At 44.5% G+C, this 18,639-nt stretch overlaps 8 protein-coding genes across 8 annotated transcripts; 4 read left to right on the forward strand and 4 right to left on the reverse strand.

Moving 5' to 3' along the window:
- Nucleotides 1-1,016: 1,016 nt before the first annotated feature.
- Nucleotides 1,017-1,714, reverse strand: L199_004734 (uncharacterized protein; the record flags this gene model as incomplete). Its single annotated transcript, XM_064890458.1, has 2 exons — nt 1,017-1,636; nt 1,705-1,714. The coding sequence occupies 2 exons, from the start codon at nt 1,712-1,714 to the stop codon at nt 1,017-1,019; spliced, it is 630 nt and encodes a 209-aa protein (XP_064746530.1).
- A 1,197-nt stretch (nt 1,715-2,911) lies between these two features.
- On the reverse strand, nt 2,912-3,814 carry L199_004735 (uncharacterized protein; the record flags this gene model as incomplete). Its single annotated transcript, XM_064890459.1, has 1 exon — nt 2,912-3,814. One exon carries the CDS (start codon nt 3,812-3,814, stop codon nt 2,912-2,914), a length of 903 nt encoding a protein of 300 aa, XP_064746531.1.
- A 904-nt stretch (nt 3,815-4,718) lies between these two features.
- On the reverse strand, nt 4,719-7,144 carry L199_004736 (uncharacterized protein; the record flags this gene model as incomplete). Its single annotated transcript, XM_064890460.1, has 11 exons — nt 4,719-5,026; nt 5,087-5,260; nt 5,323-5,485; nt 5,540-5,650; nt 5,711-5,839; nt 5,897-5,967; nt 6,022-6,122; nt 6,180-6,349; nt 6,423-6,613; nt 6,706-6,892; nt 7,058-7,144. 11 exons carry the CDS (start codon nt 7,142-7,144, stop codon nt 4,719-4,721), a joined length of 1,692 nt encoding a protein of 563 aa, XP_064746532.1.
- A 567-nt stretch (nt 7,145-7,711) lies between these two features.
- Nucleotides 7,712-8,939, forward strand: L199_004737 (uncharacterized protein; the record flags this gene model as incomplete). The annotated part of the gene is made up of 6 exons (XM_064890461.1): nt 7,712-7,941; nt 8,037-8,093; nt 8,155-8,216; nt 8,296-8,377; nt 8,456-8,613; nt 8,656-8,939. The coding sequence occupies 6 exons, from the start codon at nt 7,712-7,714 to the stop codon at nt 8,937-8,939; spliced, it is 873 nt and encodes a 290-aa protein (XP_064746533.1).
- A 500-nt stretch (nt 8,940-9,439) lies between these two features.
- On the forward strand, nt 9,440-11,908 carry L199_004738 (ATP-dependent RNA helicase DBP3; the record flags this gene model as incomplete). Its single annotated transcript, XM_064890462.1, has 6 exons — nt 9,440-10,437; nt 10,640-10,758; nt 10,908-11,055; nt 11,131-11,438; nt 11,574-11,756; nt 11,835-11,908. 6 exons carry the CDS (start codon nt 9,440-9,442, stop codon nt 11,906-11,908), a joined length of 1,830 nt encoding a protein of 609 aa, XP_064746534.1.
- A 715-nt stretch (nt 11,909-12,623) lies between these two features.
- On the forward strand, nt 12,624-13,553 carry L199_004739 (uncharacterized protein; the record flags this gene model as incomplete). The annotated part of the gene is made up of 6 exons (XM_064890463.1): nt 12,624-12,734; nt 12,800-12,849; nt 12,927-12,942; nt 13,022-13,147; nt 13,244-13,380; nt 13,448-13,553. 6 exons carry the CDS (start codon nt 12,624-12,626, stop codon nt 13,551-13,553), a joined length of 546 nt encoding a protein of 181 aa, XP_064746535.1.
- Nucleotides 13,554-13,983: 430 nt separating this feature from the next.
- Nucleotides 13,984-15,451, forward strand: L199_004740 (uncharacterized protein; the record flags this gene model as incomplete). The annotated part of the gene is made up of 6 exons (XM_064890464.1): nt 13,984-14,324; nt 14,500-14,640; nt 14,735-14,771; nt 14,883-15,032; nt 15,122-15,223; nt 15,434-15,451. 6 exons carry the CDS (start codon nt 13,984-13,986, stop codon nt 15,449-15,451), a joined length of 789 nt encoding a protein of 262 aa, XP_064746536.1.
- A 315-nt stretch (nt 15,452-15,766) lies between these two features.
- Nucleotides 15,767-17,744, reverse strand: L199_004741 (uncharacterized protein; the record flags this gene model as incomplete). The annotated part of the gene is made up of 5 exons (XM_064890465.1): nt 15,767-15,942; nt 16,010-16,108; nt 16,183-16,374; nt 16,443-16,984; nt 17,116-17,744. 5 exons carry the CDS (start codon nt 17,742-17,744, stop codon nt 15,767-15,769), a joined length of 1,638 nt encoding a protein of 545 aa, XP_064746537.1.
- Nucleotides 17,745-18,639: the final 895 nt, after the last annotated feature.

Genomic DNA, 18,639 nt, shown 5'->3' on the forward strand with positions numbered 1-18,639 from the left:
TGGGTTTTATATTGTAAGAGAACAGAAGGATCAAGACCGCTCTTCACTGCGGTTTGCCACACCGACCACACCTCGCTGTTCACTATCGGTCCGATGACAGTTTTGTATTCATCAATCAGAAGATCTGCAACTTCGTCCACATGGTCTTTGACTCTTCCATCCATAGTAGTTGCATCTTCCAGCTGGTCAATTGTGTATCGTACGAATTGTTCAGACGCTTGATAAGACAGATCCGATACCAGCTTGTCGATGGTTGGCTGGACTGATCGCGCTGATTCAGCTGCTTGTGCCAACTTCTCGTCGTATGTCGCTTTGAGATCCCTGAGTTGGCTCTCATACGTCCGCAGACAAGACCGAGCATGTTCCAGCTCATCCTCCAACCTTTGAGAGGACAGGCCAGAAGAAATTGCCTTTTTTCATCTCGAAGATTTACCTTGACTCGATCCGGAGTTCATACTGGTAACAATGTGACCTGTGATTTTAATCTGGTCAAAGTACGAATCAAATCGACTGGCATCAGAAAGACCTTGAAGATAATGTTATCAAAGCTGGAAAGCAAAATATGATATGGGACAAGACTGAAAACGCGAAAAGGCCATTGACATAAGAGGCATTAGGGATGTTCTTATTTCAAAGCAGTTTCAAGACCCTTTGTACTTGCGATCACTGGCGCAACGCAGACATTTGCAATTCCAATATCTGTCGTTTTGTACGCTTCTGAAGGGTGCCACATGTTGTATAACTTTCCGTACAAGGGGAGATCTCGATTGTCAGGATATCATCTCCGACCGTTGGTCCATGTTTTTACAGGAAGACAGTCGTGAAGCAGTTCCTGTCACACACTCCTCATGTGCTACGTAACCAGTATATCATGTGGCCATATGGCATTTTATTGGAGAAATTCGACGCCATCCGTAGGATTACTCTCCGTTGCATCACAAATGTCAAGCGGTAATATGTTTGTCAGAGACTATGCGGTGTATACATGTCCAAGCGGTCCTTGGGTATCGATGACCTCAAGTGAATAAACCTTTGGAGACCTTATCGATCATGTCCTCTATCTCCCACTTGCCAATGAAATTGTCGCAGATGAAAGTTTTCCTCGTTGTGATGTTCGCCAAATCGGAATCAGGTCGACATTCTGCAGGTGGTTGGCCATAGGATACATTGTACCTTACTCTTTCAAGATCAGCGCAGGTCACATCCGGTCTTTTGGTGATCGCTTCCAGGACTTGTGAAAGGTCCTCATTGGTACTTGCCCCTTCTCTCCAAGATGACCAGACGTCCTCCCGGACCTTCGGAAGGAAAGCCTTGCTATATCTACTAGCTAGAATCTGTTGAGTTTGGTCGAGGTACCTAAGCCTGGTAGCATCAAGTGTGATAGGATCAAGCTGCCTGCTAGTCATGTAGTAGAGCATGTCTTCAGCGGCTTGCACAGAAAGTCTCGAGGTTAGATCATGGATGTACCCGTCCACTTTCTGGGCAGAAGCAATCACTTGAGACAATCGGTCTTGACTGTTCTCCAACCGCCTCTCCAGGTGCTGAGCGTAGGTTTGAGCGTTCCCCAGTTGCTCCTTTAATTGGTCGATCCCAGAGCCGAATGCGTTCAATCTTGGGTAGAAGGACCCGAAAGACCCTGTGATCTCGAACTTTCAGAAGAGGACGCAGACGAGAAGACTTTAGCCCTTCTGGAACGTCCTTTACCGGAGCTCATCTTTTACTGAACGTGATATGTAGGCTGTATAATGCACTTTAATCAGTATACCATCCAGCGTGAGACCATGACCTTCCCCGTTTCAAGACATGATACAGTATGTCACGGGACATTCGGTGTCAAAATTGTTTTGTGGTAAAACTTACGGTTGGAAGTACTGTACGAATAAGAAATATGATTCAGTTTGGGACACCAGGCTATTGTAGGGTGAATGGGTTTCTTATATACCTTAGCGGGATAGTCATGGACCGGAATCCTAGGTTATGAGTAGCTCGATGACTCATAGAGCCTTCTTCCGGACCATCACATCGAAGGCCAAAAAAAAGAATGATGAGTCGTTGCAGGAACTTCTCAGAGGTGGTCTGTTGCCCGTCAAGCGACACGCCCGGTTTCAAGTCCTTATCTGAAGATGAGCACACACTGCATCCTCATGGAAAATCGTGATTTCCCACCATAGAGGCCACTGTACAAAAACCGGGGGTGAATGACGTTAACAGATCTGAAGGCTTGCCACCGAATAATACTTTGTGGCGGGTGGGATCGTATTTGACATTATGATATTCAACCTCCGGACCGAAGCATAGAGAAGCCAGTATTTCCCTACCAGCTCGATCTGGCACAGAGCAGATTAAGGATTCCCATGCAGTCCAGAAATCCGCACAAATGATCTGGGAGTAAATTTCTCCATATTTATTGGAAACAGCGGTCAAGACCTCTGTCTCCTTCTCAAAGGGGGATCGCTGTGCTCTTGCTGGAATTCGCGATAGGTTCAACAGCTGCTCGGATACTCAATTCCTCTGCTACATTCTGGACACTGACATTGACACTTTCCGCCGAAAGGAGGAGATTGTCGAGCTTGGGAGCGATTTCTGGGTACAGACTCAAGTCGTCCGCAATAGTACGACAAGTCGCATGATCCCTGTATTCCTCTCTGTCGCGCTCGTTCACCTAATGTGGACAAATGCCCATACGAGTGAAACGCGCGAACTCCATATACTCCTCCAAGTGCACAAAGGAAAGTCAGTCATCATGCCAAATGGATGACTATCAACGTCCGTTTCCACTAAGATATATTGTAATACTGTATTGGGCACAGCGTAATCTATCATCCAGTTTATGACTATACAACGTTCCAAGATGGTACTACTGTACAATATGCCGGCCGTTCAACCTCACTTTGCTTTTTATTCCCAAAGGTCAACGCGAAGTATATTCATCAGGCCATAATGGTCTCTTCCTCTCAGGTAATGTCGGAGCTCCCAAAGAATTCTTGAAGTAAACCATCAAGTCATATGTATTCCTACCTAGCGTGGACAATTCAATTTCCGTCTCTTCATTTGGTATGTTTAACGAGTAGTTCCTAGCCGACAGATACTCTTTAGTCAATTCCGTACCATGCAATAAAGTACGTTTGGTCGAATCCGGTTCATAACTCCCTCTTACTCTGACTTCACTCGTCTCAAGTAGATCTTGCAAAGTCTTTTCGGGATCTGACCCAAATCTTATTGATCGTTCCCATACCTCCTTCACTTTGCTCTCCACCAACCCCTCCACAAGCTTTTGGTAAGACCCTCCGCTCAAGGATCTCACCATTCTCTCACGTACGTTGGGAGCATAATGTGACAATTGATGATCCACTTCCATACATCCCCCAAAGTCCTGTTGAGCCATTTGATAAGAAACCTTATCCAACAGTTTCGACGTGGTAGTATGGACCAAAGTGACAGTTTTGAGTGCCAAATCGAGTTGATATTGAGTATCGAACAATTTCTCTTCTGCTATTCTAGTTCTCTCCTCTGAGATTCGATTTGATAATGTCAAAGCGTAATGTCTATTTTCCATATTCCTGTTGCTACTGGGACTAGTGGCGGAGGTATTCAGACATGTCATATCATCACACCCACCCGATGGAGGAGGGTATACGCTATCGCTAAGGGGAAGAGGGGAAGGTGAAGGTATTGAAGATATAGCGTCGGGTTCAAGAGTCGGTGTGGCGATATCGTCTGGATTATTAGACATGATATATATACGACTTGGGTTAAATGAATCTTTTCTTGGAAGACTAGGGGTATAATTCCAATCTTTGGGGTTGGTTGTCATGCTGTACTACAGTAATCTTGTATAACTGTACTAAAAACTCGGTTGATGATTTCGCTTTGTTTGGGATTTTAGCGGCGACACGGAAATTGACTGGGTCTCAAATAGTTAAGACTGTGTACTTGTATTTTATAATCCTTGGGTCTACTACGGCGGATTCGATGTTGGACCATCAGTAAGAGACTATCACTGATCAAGTCAAGCGTAAGCGTAAGGAGACAAGTGGCAAACATATCCAACTTCAATTCACCGTCAACCGGTCACAGAAAAACTTCGAATAAAGAAAGAGAGAAGAAGGACAAGTCTTCTCTCCGACTGATTCGCCATCAGCTACGCCTTGCCACACTGCGTCCTAACACCTAACAAAGGACATCGAAATCATTTATACCTTTCAGCCTACCTTTCAGCCTTCGTTTCGTCATGTCCTCTTACATCGATGTCTTCTTGCTCCGCTGCGTATATCAACACCAGGATGACCGAGGGCCTGCCGCAAGACGGCTGATACTGAGATCATTCTCGTGTTAACCCGCCCACAGTGCACTTACGTGTATAGTCAAGTATTGTATCATACCCTTCGATAGCGCACAACAGTCTTCGATCCGTTCACGATAGGTGAGTAAATTACATCGGTCTTCCTTATATATGTCTTCTCATGGAAAGATCGATGACATATCTCGTTATTGCATTAGTCAGTGTTCTCCTTCCAGCACGGCCGGATCATGCAATTCAGAGTACATCGTCATCCACACTACATAACTATGTACGTATTAAGAACGATTCGTCATTTTTGGGGTATATAATTTTTTTGTGTCTTCTTCGTCCTTCTGCACCTCAATCTTCATCCATGCAGCGATACCTCTCATATCACCAACACATGTATTCTCGTCATTTTCAACCAAACAACCAATTAATCCTTGGTAGATCGGGTAGTTCTCTTTCGTACTTCAGGATTAGTGACCTCGGGGTTGGGGACCGGTACACCGGCATCATCCAAAGCTTTCTTCTCTTCTTCTCCCGCAGGAGCAACGGGTGCGACAGCTTTGGTAGATGGCGTCTTCTTGACAGTGGTAGTTTGTTTCACCTTGGTAGGAGCAGAACCGATCAAACCGAATAGAGCAAGGAGCATACCGAGAGTGGTGAAAGCGGTGAGAGCGAGACCGGCGGCAACTTCTGGCATTTGTTTGACAGCAGAGGCAGCATCGATGCTAGCGAGGTCTACATTCATTTCATTGTCAGTTGATACCATTGATGACTTTCAACATCAATGTAACTCACGGATGAATTCGTAAACCTTCAATCGGATCTTATCGACCAAAGTATTAGGGTGGTCGAGATCCTCGTCCTCTAGCGATCCCTCAGCTTCTTTCTCAATAGGCTTCTTGACGTGGAAGGTCTCGTCGGCGAACTTCTTAGCTTGAGAAGCATCGTGTCCGATGAAGATGTTGTCGACTATATGGTTCATTAAAGTGTAAGCCGACCATGCGCTCCAGTCGAGTCAACAGGTAGCTTACAGAGAATATCCTCGGTCATGGTCCAAAGCTCAATACCGATACCAGCGATCTTGGTGAAGTCAGATGGGTGCAAGTCTTCAAAGAAAGCGGGGTTAGGGATCTTGGCAGCTGCCCATGGACCTTTGTAGGCTGGGTTGGGGATCTTGGGAACGGTCCATTTGCCCTGTGAAGAGTCATGTTAGCTGCATATTGAATCAGCGTCAACGTCGTAGCTTACCTTGTAATTAGGGTTCTTGATCTTGGGTTGAATCCATGGACCACATCCAGCAGCCTCCTCACATTTGGGGTTAGGTACCATTGGAGGGACCCAGTCTCCATCCTCTTCGTCCTATATGAAGGGTCGGTCAGCTCCATGCCTGTCCTTCCACGATTGTCTAGCTGGACTCACATCCCATTCTTCAGGCTTCTCAGCTTCTGGGTCGGGGATGTATTCAGGCTCGTCCTCCAGCCAGTCATCAGGTTTGGTGGCGTCAGTGTCAGTCACCATGAGAGGAGCGTCTTCGTCCCAATCGGCAGGCTGTGCATCAAGGTCAGCTACGTTGCCCATAGAAGAATGTAAAATCAGCTGACTGACCTTGGTGGCCTCGAGATCATCGATCTCAGCTTCGTCAACCCATGATTCAGGCTTGAAGTCCTCAGGGTCGTCTAGGAAAAAGAAGTGTCAGCTGAGGTTATGGGAGTCCGAAAGAGCTAACGTACCAATTTCCTTAGGTGGGTTAACGGCAGGAGTGAAGTCTTCAAGGAGACTACCGGTCTTGACTGATTCATCATTGATGAGGATTTCGAAGGTTTGATCGGGGCTACCCGAACATCGTCAGTACATAGCCATTGTTCAGGTTGATATAGGCGATACGTACTTGACGATCAGAGTGTATAGAGCCGTGGTCTTGGTGATCTTAGGAGCAGGAGGGTTCTTGAGATGTTTCTCTTCCCATTCACCAGTAATTGGATTTCGGTGTCTGAAGATGAAGTGGACTTTGTTGGTGGAACCACACTTGTCGGGACCGAACATGATTGTGAATGGGGTCTAGCAACACGCAATTCCGGTCAAATTAGCATCAGACATCGGCAGGAAGCCTGATCGAAACAGGATTACTCACCTTGTCCGTGTAATCTTCACCAGCTCTGAAACCTTCACCTCCTTCACCTTCGGTCAAGAGTTTGATGTAAGCACCACCGCATTCAAGTCCCTTTTGAAGTTTGACTTCGTATTGAACTACTAGGGGTTTACCCTTTGGGTCGATAGGTTCAGGGAAAAGAGTTGAGATGGCATGGTGAGCGGCCTTGGTCTCTATGGGCATTTGATACCAATGTCAGCATTGTGACCGTACTACCAACCACAAGTGCAGGTTATGCTATCAACACGGCGAAGCCTGAACTCACTCAATACAAGACCTCGATCACCTTGAATACCTGGATACACCTCTGGTTCTTCAACTTCCCATTGACCTACATAAGAGAAGATCTCGTCGCCTACCGGAGTCTGCTTGGTGGCTCGTGAGATGGTCCATCGGGAATCGGCAATGTTCTCGTTGAACTGTTCGATGAAAGGGGCGGTGAGGGAGGTGGGCTATATGAATGTGTCAATGTCAGTGACAAATCGGGCTAATTCTGGATTACACATCCGAGCTATGGATAAGACCTAGAATAGCTGCACTACAGAGCTCCTTCCACTCCGCACATTCCATCACAATCGACATCGTCGGCTTGACTGACGGACAGAACAATCACTCACATGGAATACAGCTTGTTCGGCAGCAGCAGAAGCAGCCAACATCAAAGCTGAAGTACCAGCTGCGCTGACAACGTTTTGGGCTCGCATCGTATTTGGGATTATGTGACTGATCGAGAGCTGATAGTTGAGGATGAGGTCGAGGGTGAGAAAGGTTGGAAGTTAGAAAGCGAGGAATGGGATGGAATAAGTTGGGTTGTGACTACGGGATCGCGTCAATGGCAATGGCAGTGACAGATGCCGACGTGGAAGATATAAGATATCAATCAAGACACGTGTATCAACGGTCACGCTGTGGAATATTCCAGCATATCCATTTATTGTATTTTATCCTGTTGCTGGAATGATAACGTAAACATGTGGCAAGTAACCGATGATGATGCATGGTGATGATGTAGTAACCTTACCTCGTGTCAAGTGCTTGCTTGTTGAGTAACTTACTGTTTGAGAATTCACATAGTTCACATCCGGAGTAACAAGGTAGTCATTCATGTGTGTCTAGTGACCAGTTAGAGCGAGGAAACGTCTACTTCTCACTAAACATAATTACATCTCATATCTCTTTTGGTTGTTCCATATATATACATATACATCATTTACATCCTTGGAATTCGCAGCTTGTATTTTCAGCAACAAACAGCAACTTGAACAGACACGATGATCCCACCCGAACCACCCAAACACACCTACGCATCCACTCACCCACACCCTGATCATATTGATATCCCACATACAGAGGGACCACCGGCACCGGCGACAGATGATTTGTTAGAGTCACCACCTTTGGTATCCAGTGCGGATAGGCCACCGCCTTCTAGGGGGATCCTGAAGAATCCCCTCAGAAGGGGTAGCGGGATGGGGGAGGAGGGGATGGTGGTGGATAATCAGTAAGTCTAAAGTGGTAGCTCGGGGTGGGATGTGGGGAATACTTCTATGTATACATGATCTATATATACTAATTATATCTAATAAAATATCATAGCCTACAATGGGACGAAGCAAACATCGCATTGACCGAGATACAGAAGGATTCGTTGATGTGAGCGATGCTATGTTATCTATATGATATTTGTTACTGACATATGCTACTATTTTTATAGGAAAATCACCGAACCCAAAACACCCTATGTACGATACGATGCTGAGAACGATCGAGTATTGGGTGGGTCATCCATCTTCTTATGACCCGACCGTAACTCATCTGGAATTTTACCTTACTTACATATGTCACGTCGATATAGACAATGACATCCCAAACTTCGACCTCGAGCATGATCAAGCTCCTAAATCACCTAACACACCTCTTGATCCAGGACGGGGAAGGTAAGACTTCTTTCCCGTTTATGCATTTCGCATGAATCAAGTTGAGGTACAAGAACTGACCCGTATGAACCCGATCAGCTTCCCAGGCACACCCAACTCAACCGCCGAAAACACCCTCTTCAACTCCCAAGCTCAACAACCTCAAGACGAAGTACCTCGACGACCATCCGTGTCCAGTAGTTCCTCGCGATCAGCTTCGTTCTCCTTACCTACTCGCGACAGACCCATTCGACCCGGTTCATCTGGCTCTTCCAGATCATCCCATTCTTCCCATTCAGGTGGAAAACCCAATATTCCCGGACCGGAGGCATTGGGAGCGACAGCCGCTAATACCGCTGCCAACTCCGGTGAGGTATTCAGCGATAGCGAAGATGAGATGGATGAAGAGCAAAAAGCGAAACATAAGGAATTCGCTAAAAAGAGAAATAACCATTATTCAAAAGAGGCTGCTTTCGCTATGAAAAAGGCTAGGGAGCTGTTACGGAAGGAAGAAGACGATGAACAAGAAGAGGAAGGAGGTGTTAATGGTGTCGCTAATGGGAAGATGGACATCGATGGTTAGAGATGCTGAGAGTGGTACTGCCCGCCGTCTCAAGTGAAAGTGAATAGCAAATCTACCTCTGTAAAGGTATTCACTTAATCACTAGATTATTTTGATCTGTTTGGTATTGAGAGAATGAGGACAAACCTGAGTTGCAGTCGACGTTTGAAGGAGATTGCGTTTTTATGTCGTATATTGTATTATCTATCATCTCCTCTTTTACACCCACCTGTATATGAATGACCATTTCATTGTTACCGCTTGATCAAATAGCATCTCTAATGGTTATACTCGTACATAGAGCACAAGAGCATCCTGACAGTATGACCCGTGACCGACTTTGATCCGTCGGAAAGAGAAAAACATATGTGTACCACCCCTTTAAAGTTGAAATTTCAGATCTACGAGCGTCCGGTGAAAGATTTATTTACAAAACCAGAAATTATCGATTGCGATCGTCCACATGCATATATTGGGATAATACCTCAGACAGACCCATAGTAGAACATCAAATATTCAATATGTCAATCGAAGAAGGCGCCCCAGCGATAAGCAAGGAAGAGAAGAAACGATTGAAAGAGGAGAAACGAGCTAGGAAAGCTGCCAAAGCAGCCACCGCCGCTGGTACTTCTGGTGAATCAACTCCTGCCGAGAAAGAGAAGAAGAGGAAGAGTAGTGAAGATGCAGTAGAAGAAACAGTAAAAGAGAAGAAAGAGAAGAAGGATAAGAAGAAGAAGAGTAAACCTATTGGAGCCGATGGGGATGCTCAACCTTCCGAGACTGTAGGCGGCGCAGATGAACCACCAAAGAAGAAGACGAAGAAGTCGAAGACCGAAGAGACTGAAGAATCAGCTACTCCCGCTGAATCTTCCGTCCCCTCTGCAGAGGAACCTACTCCGGTGTTGAGTAAGAAACAGCAAAAGAAGCTCGCTAAAGCTCAGGCCGCCACTACCACCAGCACTACCGGTCCATCATCTTCTGTGCCAAGTATTTCAACTGAATTCACCGCCGAACACAACACCTATCTCACCTCACAAAACATCACTCTAACCCCTTCAGTCTATCCTCCAATCTTATCTATACCTTCGCTACCTATTGATCCCGCACTTCAACCATTCCTCAAATCATTCTCTAAACCTACCCCAATTCAAGCATGCAGTTGGCCAGCACTACTGGCCAAGAGGGACGTAGTGGGTATAGCAGAAACAGGATCCGGTAAAACTCTATCATTCGGTGTACCGGGTCTCAACCACGTTTCATCCCTCCCACCCGTGGGCAAGAAGGGCAAAGGTCAAATTGCGATGCTTGTCTTGGCACCTACTCGAGAACTCGCGCAACAATCGCACGATACGATATCGGCTTTTGGTAAATCCGTAGGAATCAATTCGGTATGCTTGTTTGGTGGTGTAGGTAAATACGAGCAGATAAATGAGTTGAAAAAGGGAGAGACAAGGATTGTCGTGGGGACGCCTGGAAGAACTTTGGATTTGGCTGATGCGGGTGATTTGGATTTGAGTAGGTGAGTGAACAGTTTCAAAGGTTGTTTCTCTTTTCGGTTCCTTGTGACATATGAACAATATATCAAAACATATACTAGAACGAAAATGGAAGGTATGATTCATAAACAGGACCTCTATATTTCATATTGTCCCACTCATCCTCTGTTAAGCTATCTTATTATACCGCATACGACCGTCGCTGACCCTCTGACTATGATGCAGCGTATCATACCTTGTGTTAGACGAAGCGGATAGAATGTTAGACCAAGGTTTCGAGAATGATATCAGGAGAATTATAGCTCATACGCCTGATCATACCAAAGGTAGACAAACTGTCATGTGTGAGTAAACACCACTAACTATCATCTTGCCCATCAATCCATTGGACCGGGCATGTTAACTATGGCATCGCGACATAGTACACCTTTTCTGCTCCATCCAGTCCATGTAATCGTAACAACATGCTAACCTGTCATCTTCTCGTACACAGTCTCCGCCACCTGGCCTGAATCAGTCCGAAGACTCGCTTCTTCCTTCCTCAACGACCCTATTCGAATAACCGTCGGATCAGACGAGCTTTCAGCTAACAAGAGGATCGAGCAAGTCGTAGAAGTCTTGGACAACTCAAGGGACAAAGAGTGAGTCTGCCACTTCCCTTACGTCTGCTGTCATCCCTTTGAAATGAACCAATTTAATACAAGTAAATCATCTAGCGGACGATTACTGTACCACCTGCGAAACCACTTGAAAGCTCACCCCAATACTCCCACATCCCCAACACGTATATTAGTATTCGCCTTATACAAGAAAGAAGCTCAACGTCTTGAATACACCATACGAAAAGCAAACTACAACGTCGGCGCGTTACACGGTGATATGACTCAGGACGCTCGATTCAAAGCTTTGGATTTGTTCAAGACTGGTAAACAGAATGTACTTGTTGCTACGGATGTAGCTGCGAGAGGGTTGGATATTCCTGATGTGGGATTGGTCATCAATGTGACGTTCCCTTTGACTACTGGTGAGTTGGTCGTCTGTCTGTCCGACTTTTCACTTCAACTCAACCTGAATACCAAAGCTCCCCTATTCAGACCATCCTTGTACAATGGTTTGTCCCCATATCGTTGACCATAGCTGATACACACTGAATTGGCAGAGGACTTTGTCCACCGATGCGGTCGAACTGGTCGAGCAGGCAAGACAGGTAAAGCCGTAACTTTCTTCACTGGGGAGAACCATGAGAAATCCTTAGCAGGTGAATTCATGAGAGTTTTGAGAGATGCTGGAGCGGATGTTCCAAAGGAGATGGATAGATTCCCGACTACTATCAAGAAAAAGGGTGAGGCGTCAAGTCTTTACTCACAGTGCAATACAAGTAATTCATTGCTGACAATTGATTGATTTGCTGGATCAATAGAGCACGGATCATATGGTGCTTTCTATAAGGATACTAGTGATGCGCCTGCTGCTACCAAGATCACTTTCGATTAGGTGTGATGTCGTGGATTAGGTCCAAAGATCATTTTTGCAGGGTATGAGATAGGCCTTAGATCCATCACTTTTCATCGGGTATGGTATACAGCCGTATCTTTGATCACCTTGATTCTTTGTACCGTTGATAGATGCTTGCTTTATGTATGATAGATGTCATCAGCAATCCTGGTGTGGACTGACTAACAGTCAAATTGAGATAAGACTTGAAACCGGCCGCCATGATTGTGATTATAGTCTTATGTCATCACTTTCACTTTCGATTCGAGTTTTTCCGCAAATCCCGGATCTTCCTTCTTGCATTCCCCGAACTTTTTTCTAGTGGTTCGGTTCAAATCGTTATGAAATCGACTGTCTATGAGCTCGTACCATTCACCTTTTCAGGCTTAAGGCACTTACGGCGAATGATCATTATTTACACCATCGCATTATGCATATGAAGATGCAAGAACTCAGTTATTCTCGAACTATTTATTCGGTGTCTAACCACCTACAATGCCCGTGGGCCATTCGGTGCACAGTGGACCGGACGGAACGGTGAATGAGATGATACAATCGTCTTATATTGATAACACCTTATAAAACATATATATAGTCAGTCAAGCTGAATGTGTTTATCTTTCCTTTGTCTTGTTTTGTAGTTTACATAAATCACCGAATATCCAATCTCACTCGACCAACTTACCAATACATCTATCAAGTTAAGCACAACAATATGAGTCTCCTCGCCAAATTAGGTTACGAATCGATCCCTTCTGAGGTTGCCAAGAAGAGTTTCTACGACCTGAAAGCTACTTTACCTGGAAGTAAAGGTGAACTGGACTTTGTGAGTATATTGTCGATCGACTCTACTTTTCGGTAAGGTACTGACGAGGTGATCTGACTGTGTAGGCAACTTTGAAAGGAAAGGTTGTATTGATAGTGAACACAGCATCCAAATGGTGAGTCATCCGTCGTTTGTTCATCAAAGTATTTGGGAAAGATAAGGGTCTGATGATCGATTGGTGAATGAATTCAGTGGATTCACATATCAAGTGAGCATCTTATCCCTCTTTCTAATTTACGATCGACCAATGATCAGTTATGACTGACTCACAAATTGTATTTGAATAGTACGACGGCCTGGAGGAACTGTATAAATCATACCATGATAAAGGCTTAGAAGTACTGGGTTTCCCTTCCAACGAATTTGGGGGCCAAGAACCTGGTACCGATGATGATATCTCTTCATTCTGTACTGTGAGCTTAATCCCCGACTTTAACTGGCCTCGCCTCATTTTCTTCTCCCTCCTGATATACACATGTACTGATCTGCTTCTGCCCCTGCTTGTACAGCTTAACCACGGTGTTACCTTCCCTCTGATGAAGAAATCCGAAGTAAACGGTAAAAACATGAACGAAGTGTTTGCATGGTTGAAATCCCAGAAAGGTGAAGGTGTAGGTGGTATAGCAGGAACAACTGCTATCAAGTGGTATGTTTATCCTCCTAGTGCCATAATCGTCATGTGGACATGCGCTCATGTTCATTCGAATCTATAGGAACTTTACCAAATTCCTCGTTGATAAGCAAGGTAAAGTAGTAGGAAGGTATGGTTCATCCACTAAACCTGAGAAATTGAAGGAGGAGATTGAAAGGTTGCTATAATTATGAATTTATTCGGACGGATGTTACACAACATACTCGGATTGTGTTTATACCAATTTAGAAATAGCTACAAATATTACAATGCACTTATATATATTTAACCTCGCGTTGCATGCATGCATGCATCAACAGAGGTGTTCTGAGCAGAGAGTTGAGGGTGAGATGAGTTGCCACCGGGAAACGAGTGATCGTCGGTTGTGTGACTTCCGACGGTCAACAAGTGAACATCGAATAGGATTGAATTGGAGGCTCAAGCGTCATTCAGACTTACCTTCACTTAACATACCTCACTCGTATATACCTTTGTCGTAAATATGATACCAACAGCTACAATGACAATATCAGCATACACCACCTAGAGCATCAGCAGTACGATCCAAGACTCAAGTCGGTTTACCCACTCACCAAAGTCAAGTCAAAAGTACAAATAATGGCTTCGGGTTCAACTGCCAGCGCAAGTGCAAGTGCAAGTGCGATCCCCTTCACCCCTCCTCATCCCCTATCCACCACTTCCCCGCAAACACGAACACAAACACCTTACACTCCACGATCACATACAGAGACCACTCCATTGGTTAGACAGAATCTAAACGAAGTAATAAACAGTAACAGTGGTAGTTTCAGCGTGATTCGACAACCTGGGGATAGAGATAATGGGGATATGTCGAAAGGGAAATATCAAGATTGGGAAGAACAGTTTGAGAGGTCGAAACTGAAGGAATGGGAAGAGAAGGTTGAGAGGGATTTGAAAGGTTGGAGAGGTGGGAATGGGTATGTATGAACATCCACGACTAATGAGCGTCTTGGAAGCTGATATGATGATCGAATTACATTACTACCACTACGAATGATAATATCCATTTATGGTTTATCTACAACCACTTCAACAATACCTTATATGCTTATATGTTCATCATCATCAACACCTTTATGTCAAAAATCATAGCAAACCGAGATCGTACTATGCCCTTCAGGCTCTCCCTCCCCACTCATATTTCCATCAACCCATAACAGGGACGATAGGCAAACATCTACCGAAAGAGATCGTAAGAATAGAAAGGGATTGGAGTGGTGGGGAGGTGTGTCAGTGAGTTGTTGTAGCATGACCTCTAATACACACAGACCCTTCCGAGCATTACATACATCACGGGGATAACGCTAACTAGCTATGAGTGTACCAGGTTCGATACAGTCTATCCGATGGAATTGGAAGGTAGGGTAAGTCGCCATTCACCTCTTACAAGCATGTACAACATCTCGAACCAATTGAACACAGTATATGAGCTGAATGTTTTGAATTATGTTATGATCTTGACGGCTTACTTCCAGATCCAGCCGCATCAAATATCTGAGTTTATCACTACCCTCAATGAGATCCTGTATTCGGCGTATTCTGTCAGAGCGACCATATGGGATAATCTCATTGCTGTGGGAACACTCTGGACGAGTTTGATATGGAGGGACAGTCATTTTGAAAAGGTGAGAAAATCCAACCTTAGATGATAGGACAGATTATATGATCAATTCAGCATGTCAACTAATCTTTTATGACTTCGTCTTCGTAATAGGAACTGCAAAGAGCTGAACGATTTATTGAAGAATCGAACAAAAGGCTGTTCAATCCGCAGGGGTTGAACGTGCTTTCCCCACGATATGTTGCTTTACAATTCGTATGTTTCCCCTTCCTCCATCGCACAAATCGGGCTTCCTACTGAACTGGACTCGTGGAATTGATCTTGAATCGCTCGTTTTATGATTATAACAGCTCGAAATTGAGTAAGTCATCATTACCATCATCATCATCATCTTCCTCTTCTTCTTCTTCACTTGAATCGATACGATATACCTCACTTGCTGATTGTGTATGAATACTTCTACAGGTATTATTAGCGAAATGATTATACTAAGACTCCCTTCCATAACTCCCGTCCACCTCTTTCCATCTTCTCGCTGTTATCATATCATTGTTGTTATACCTTGCATACACAATATCATCTATACTGGTTATTATACATTTACACATCAATCACGAGAGTACGAAACTAAATCCCCTTCCAATCTGTATATATTATATCATGATAATGAATCAATGACATGATGAAATCCGCTATCTTCTATAGGGTATTATAGGGTATATGTGTCTCAGTCAATACAAAAGCATCTATGATCTAACGACCTTTCCAGTCCATTCCATTTCTGGTCGACAATACACTCTATGACAGTTCCTTGGGAATCGCTTTAATAGTTTTATCGATCAATTTATTGGTATAATCAGGATTATCCAAATACAAATGATGTCCTGCTTTAGGAATAACATGACATGATGATAGATTGTTGCCCGCTTCTTCCAGTAATTTCACTGAATCTTCACCACCTTTGACGTCCATCCCTATAAGTCAGTAACAGAATCAGCTCGAGTCCAACCGGTGCATCGTCTGTGCGCAGGATCCACTCACAATCGTTATCACCGTACATGAATGTGACAGGTACTTTCAATCTATTTATTCGATCGACGATAGGTATTCTCGCATAAGCACCGGGAGCAAGGATATGAGCTAGAAAGTCAACCGTCAGTGAAATGTTCATTGCCTGAATATCACTTCTTGTCTCTGATCGAGTGATTACTCACAGATACAATATTCTCCGCTACCTTTCATGATACTCGTACCATATATATAAGAATGAAGATCCCTCACGTCTTCTTCTGACTGAGCGGCAAATCGTCGACTCGAATATTTACCGACCCATAATGGGCCGAAGGGACCAACACTTCGTAGAATACTGAATGGGGACATACCGCGTTCCCATCCCCATGTGAAGACTACTCCAACAATTCAAGGTCAATAAGAAAAATGACCAGCATTGTATATAAGAATCTCATTGACTCACATTTCATCATATTCCTCCTCACGAAACTTTCTTCTCTCCTTTTCGCCCATTCCTTGGCTTCTCCCTGTGGACCACTGTTCAACTCCGCCTCAGCCGCATCAGTCGCGTCGTCCAGTTCCTGAGGAGTTTCAGGTGGACTTCTCGTCTGCGTTTGTACATTATCTCTCGAGGTAAGTTCGGAGGTTAGGGGATATTTGACATATTCAGGTCCATGGGGTATACCAGCCGGTGACAAAAGGATCAAACCCTTTACTCTCTCTGGATATCTAACTGAATATGCTGATGCGAGATAACCACCTAGGGAATGACCGACCAAAATCATCTTTTCTACTCCTACTGATTCCCGCCATGATTCGAGAGAAGAGACGAAGAAATGCTCTGCCCTTGATACACGTGATGGAATTGGTGTGTTGGATGGTGAGTTCAGTAATGAGGGGGAAGGTCTGGAAGAGAGGCCCATACCTAGCCAATCTAGGAAGAATGTGCGTCGACCTGTTGATGATGAGGAGAGAGAGATGGATTCCCAATTACGGAAGAAGAAGCTAATTAAACGATATGAGCCAGAGTCAGCATATAACCCTCAATCTACCATCGAAATCAGATTCCAGCAATCGATGTTTGAATTCCAACACCATCCACTCGATTTCATTAGGTTGGAAGACAGTTGACTCACCCTAAAGCAGCTGCATAACCGTGTAAAACCACTACCGCCTCTTTACTATCTTTATCTTGAGGTTTTGTGATTTCCAGAGTATTTATGAAATCAACCATCTTCCCTTCTTCTCCCTTCTTACATTTGTGGTGATGCTTCTTCTTCTCTTTCGTACTTGCACTTGCACCGGATAAATCCGTTGAAGAAGACGTTGCACTTCCCGGTGTGATGTCTCTTGGGTCAGCGGGATGTTGAGGTGCCAAAGTAGGATTTGGAGTAGGTATGAACACATTTCGGAGAGTCGCTACTAAGCCAGTGGAAGATATGGGTAAAGGTTCTTTGATTTGTCCAATTTCAGTCTCTGGTAAATCGTTGTTTATGGTTTGTTTATTCGAAGAGCTAGATCCAAACCATCCTTTCGATATTTGTTGAGCGGGTGCAGATGAAGGTTCGAAAGCGGCCATACGCCTAAGTAACCTTTCTTCAGCTAGACGAGCTTCCTTGTATGAAGAGGTGGACCACCAAGCCGATAAGGAAGATTTGAAATCCGTTGGGATATCCCTCGCTCGGGGAAGGGGAGGAGCTGATAGTGGCCTTTCCGAAATGGAGGTAGAGGGAGATGCGTGGATCGGTTGAGGTGTTGTTGTCATTTTGGTTTTGATTCTGATTAGACGTCGAAGAGGACCGGAAGGTCTCAGGGAGATTGGAAGGGATGATATGATTCTAAGTTGGAGATGGCGATTCAAATGGAATGAATCGAATGAGGTTGGAACGTATATATACTTTGGTTGATGATTGATGAGGAAGTATCACTCGGAATCCGATCTGTATGGCCGTGGTTGAGGTATTTTACAAAGGATGAAAGGATGACAGCAATATGTAAGTTGTGTTATATATGATATTCTGTATTCTGTCATAAACATGCATTTCATCGTCATCGATGATCTTGGATCGGCCGTTTCCAGTGATTATGATGGTAGATGTAGATGGCCGAGGAGAAACAGAAATAGATTACGACACGAGTTCGGCAAGGCACTGACTGACCATCACCATCACTTTTGCCACCACCCGCATCAGACTGGCCTATAGCCGAAGGGCATGGGGTTATATGTCCGCTCATCAGCTTGAAGTACATCAGATCATATTTTCCTCTTGATTAATTGCATCATCCAGTGGGCAGATACCAATCCACACATGTCAGCCTGCTGGTCATTGAGCCGTTCACGGTGATACGGATCATAAATACTATCCTCGTCCAGCTTGTAAAGCATGAGCTGTTACTTGCACAGTGTGAGATCCGTTGCAAGGGGATAGGCGGACTTATCCGTCGGAAGTTGAAAAGCATAACAAGCGACTCACGCAATTTGATTATCAACATTTCGGAAAAAAAGTTGAATTCGTAGGATATCACTGACAAAGATCACAACCATCTTGACATAGTAATATACATATACCACAGAGAGATTGTAAATAGTCAGCTGTTTCATCCCCAGGAAGACTATCCTGTACCTACTGATCGAAAACAAACATCCCATTATCGGTCTC

Source organism: Kwoniella botswanensis, chromosome 1 (genome assembly GCF_036426115.1).
Source record: "Kwoniella botswanensis chromosome 1, complete sequence".
Lineage (NCBI taxonomy): Eukaryota > Fungi > Basidiomycota > Tremellomycetes > Tremellales > Cryptococcaceae > Kwoniella > Kwoniella botswanensis.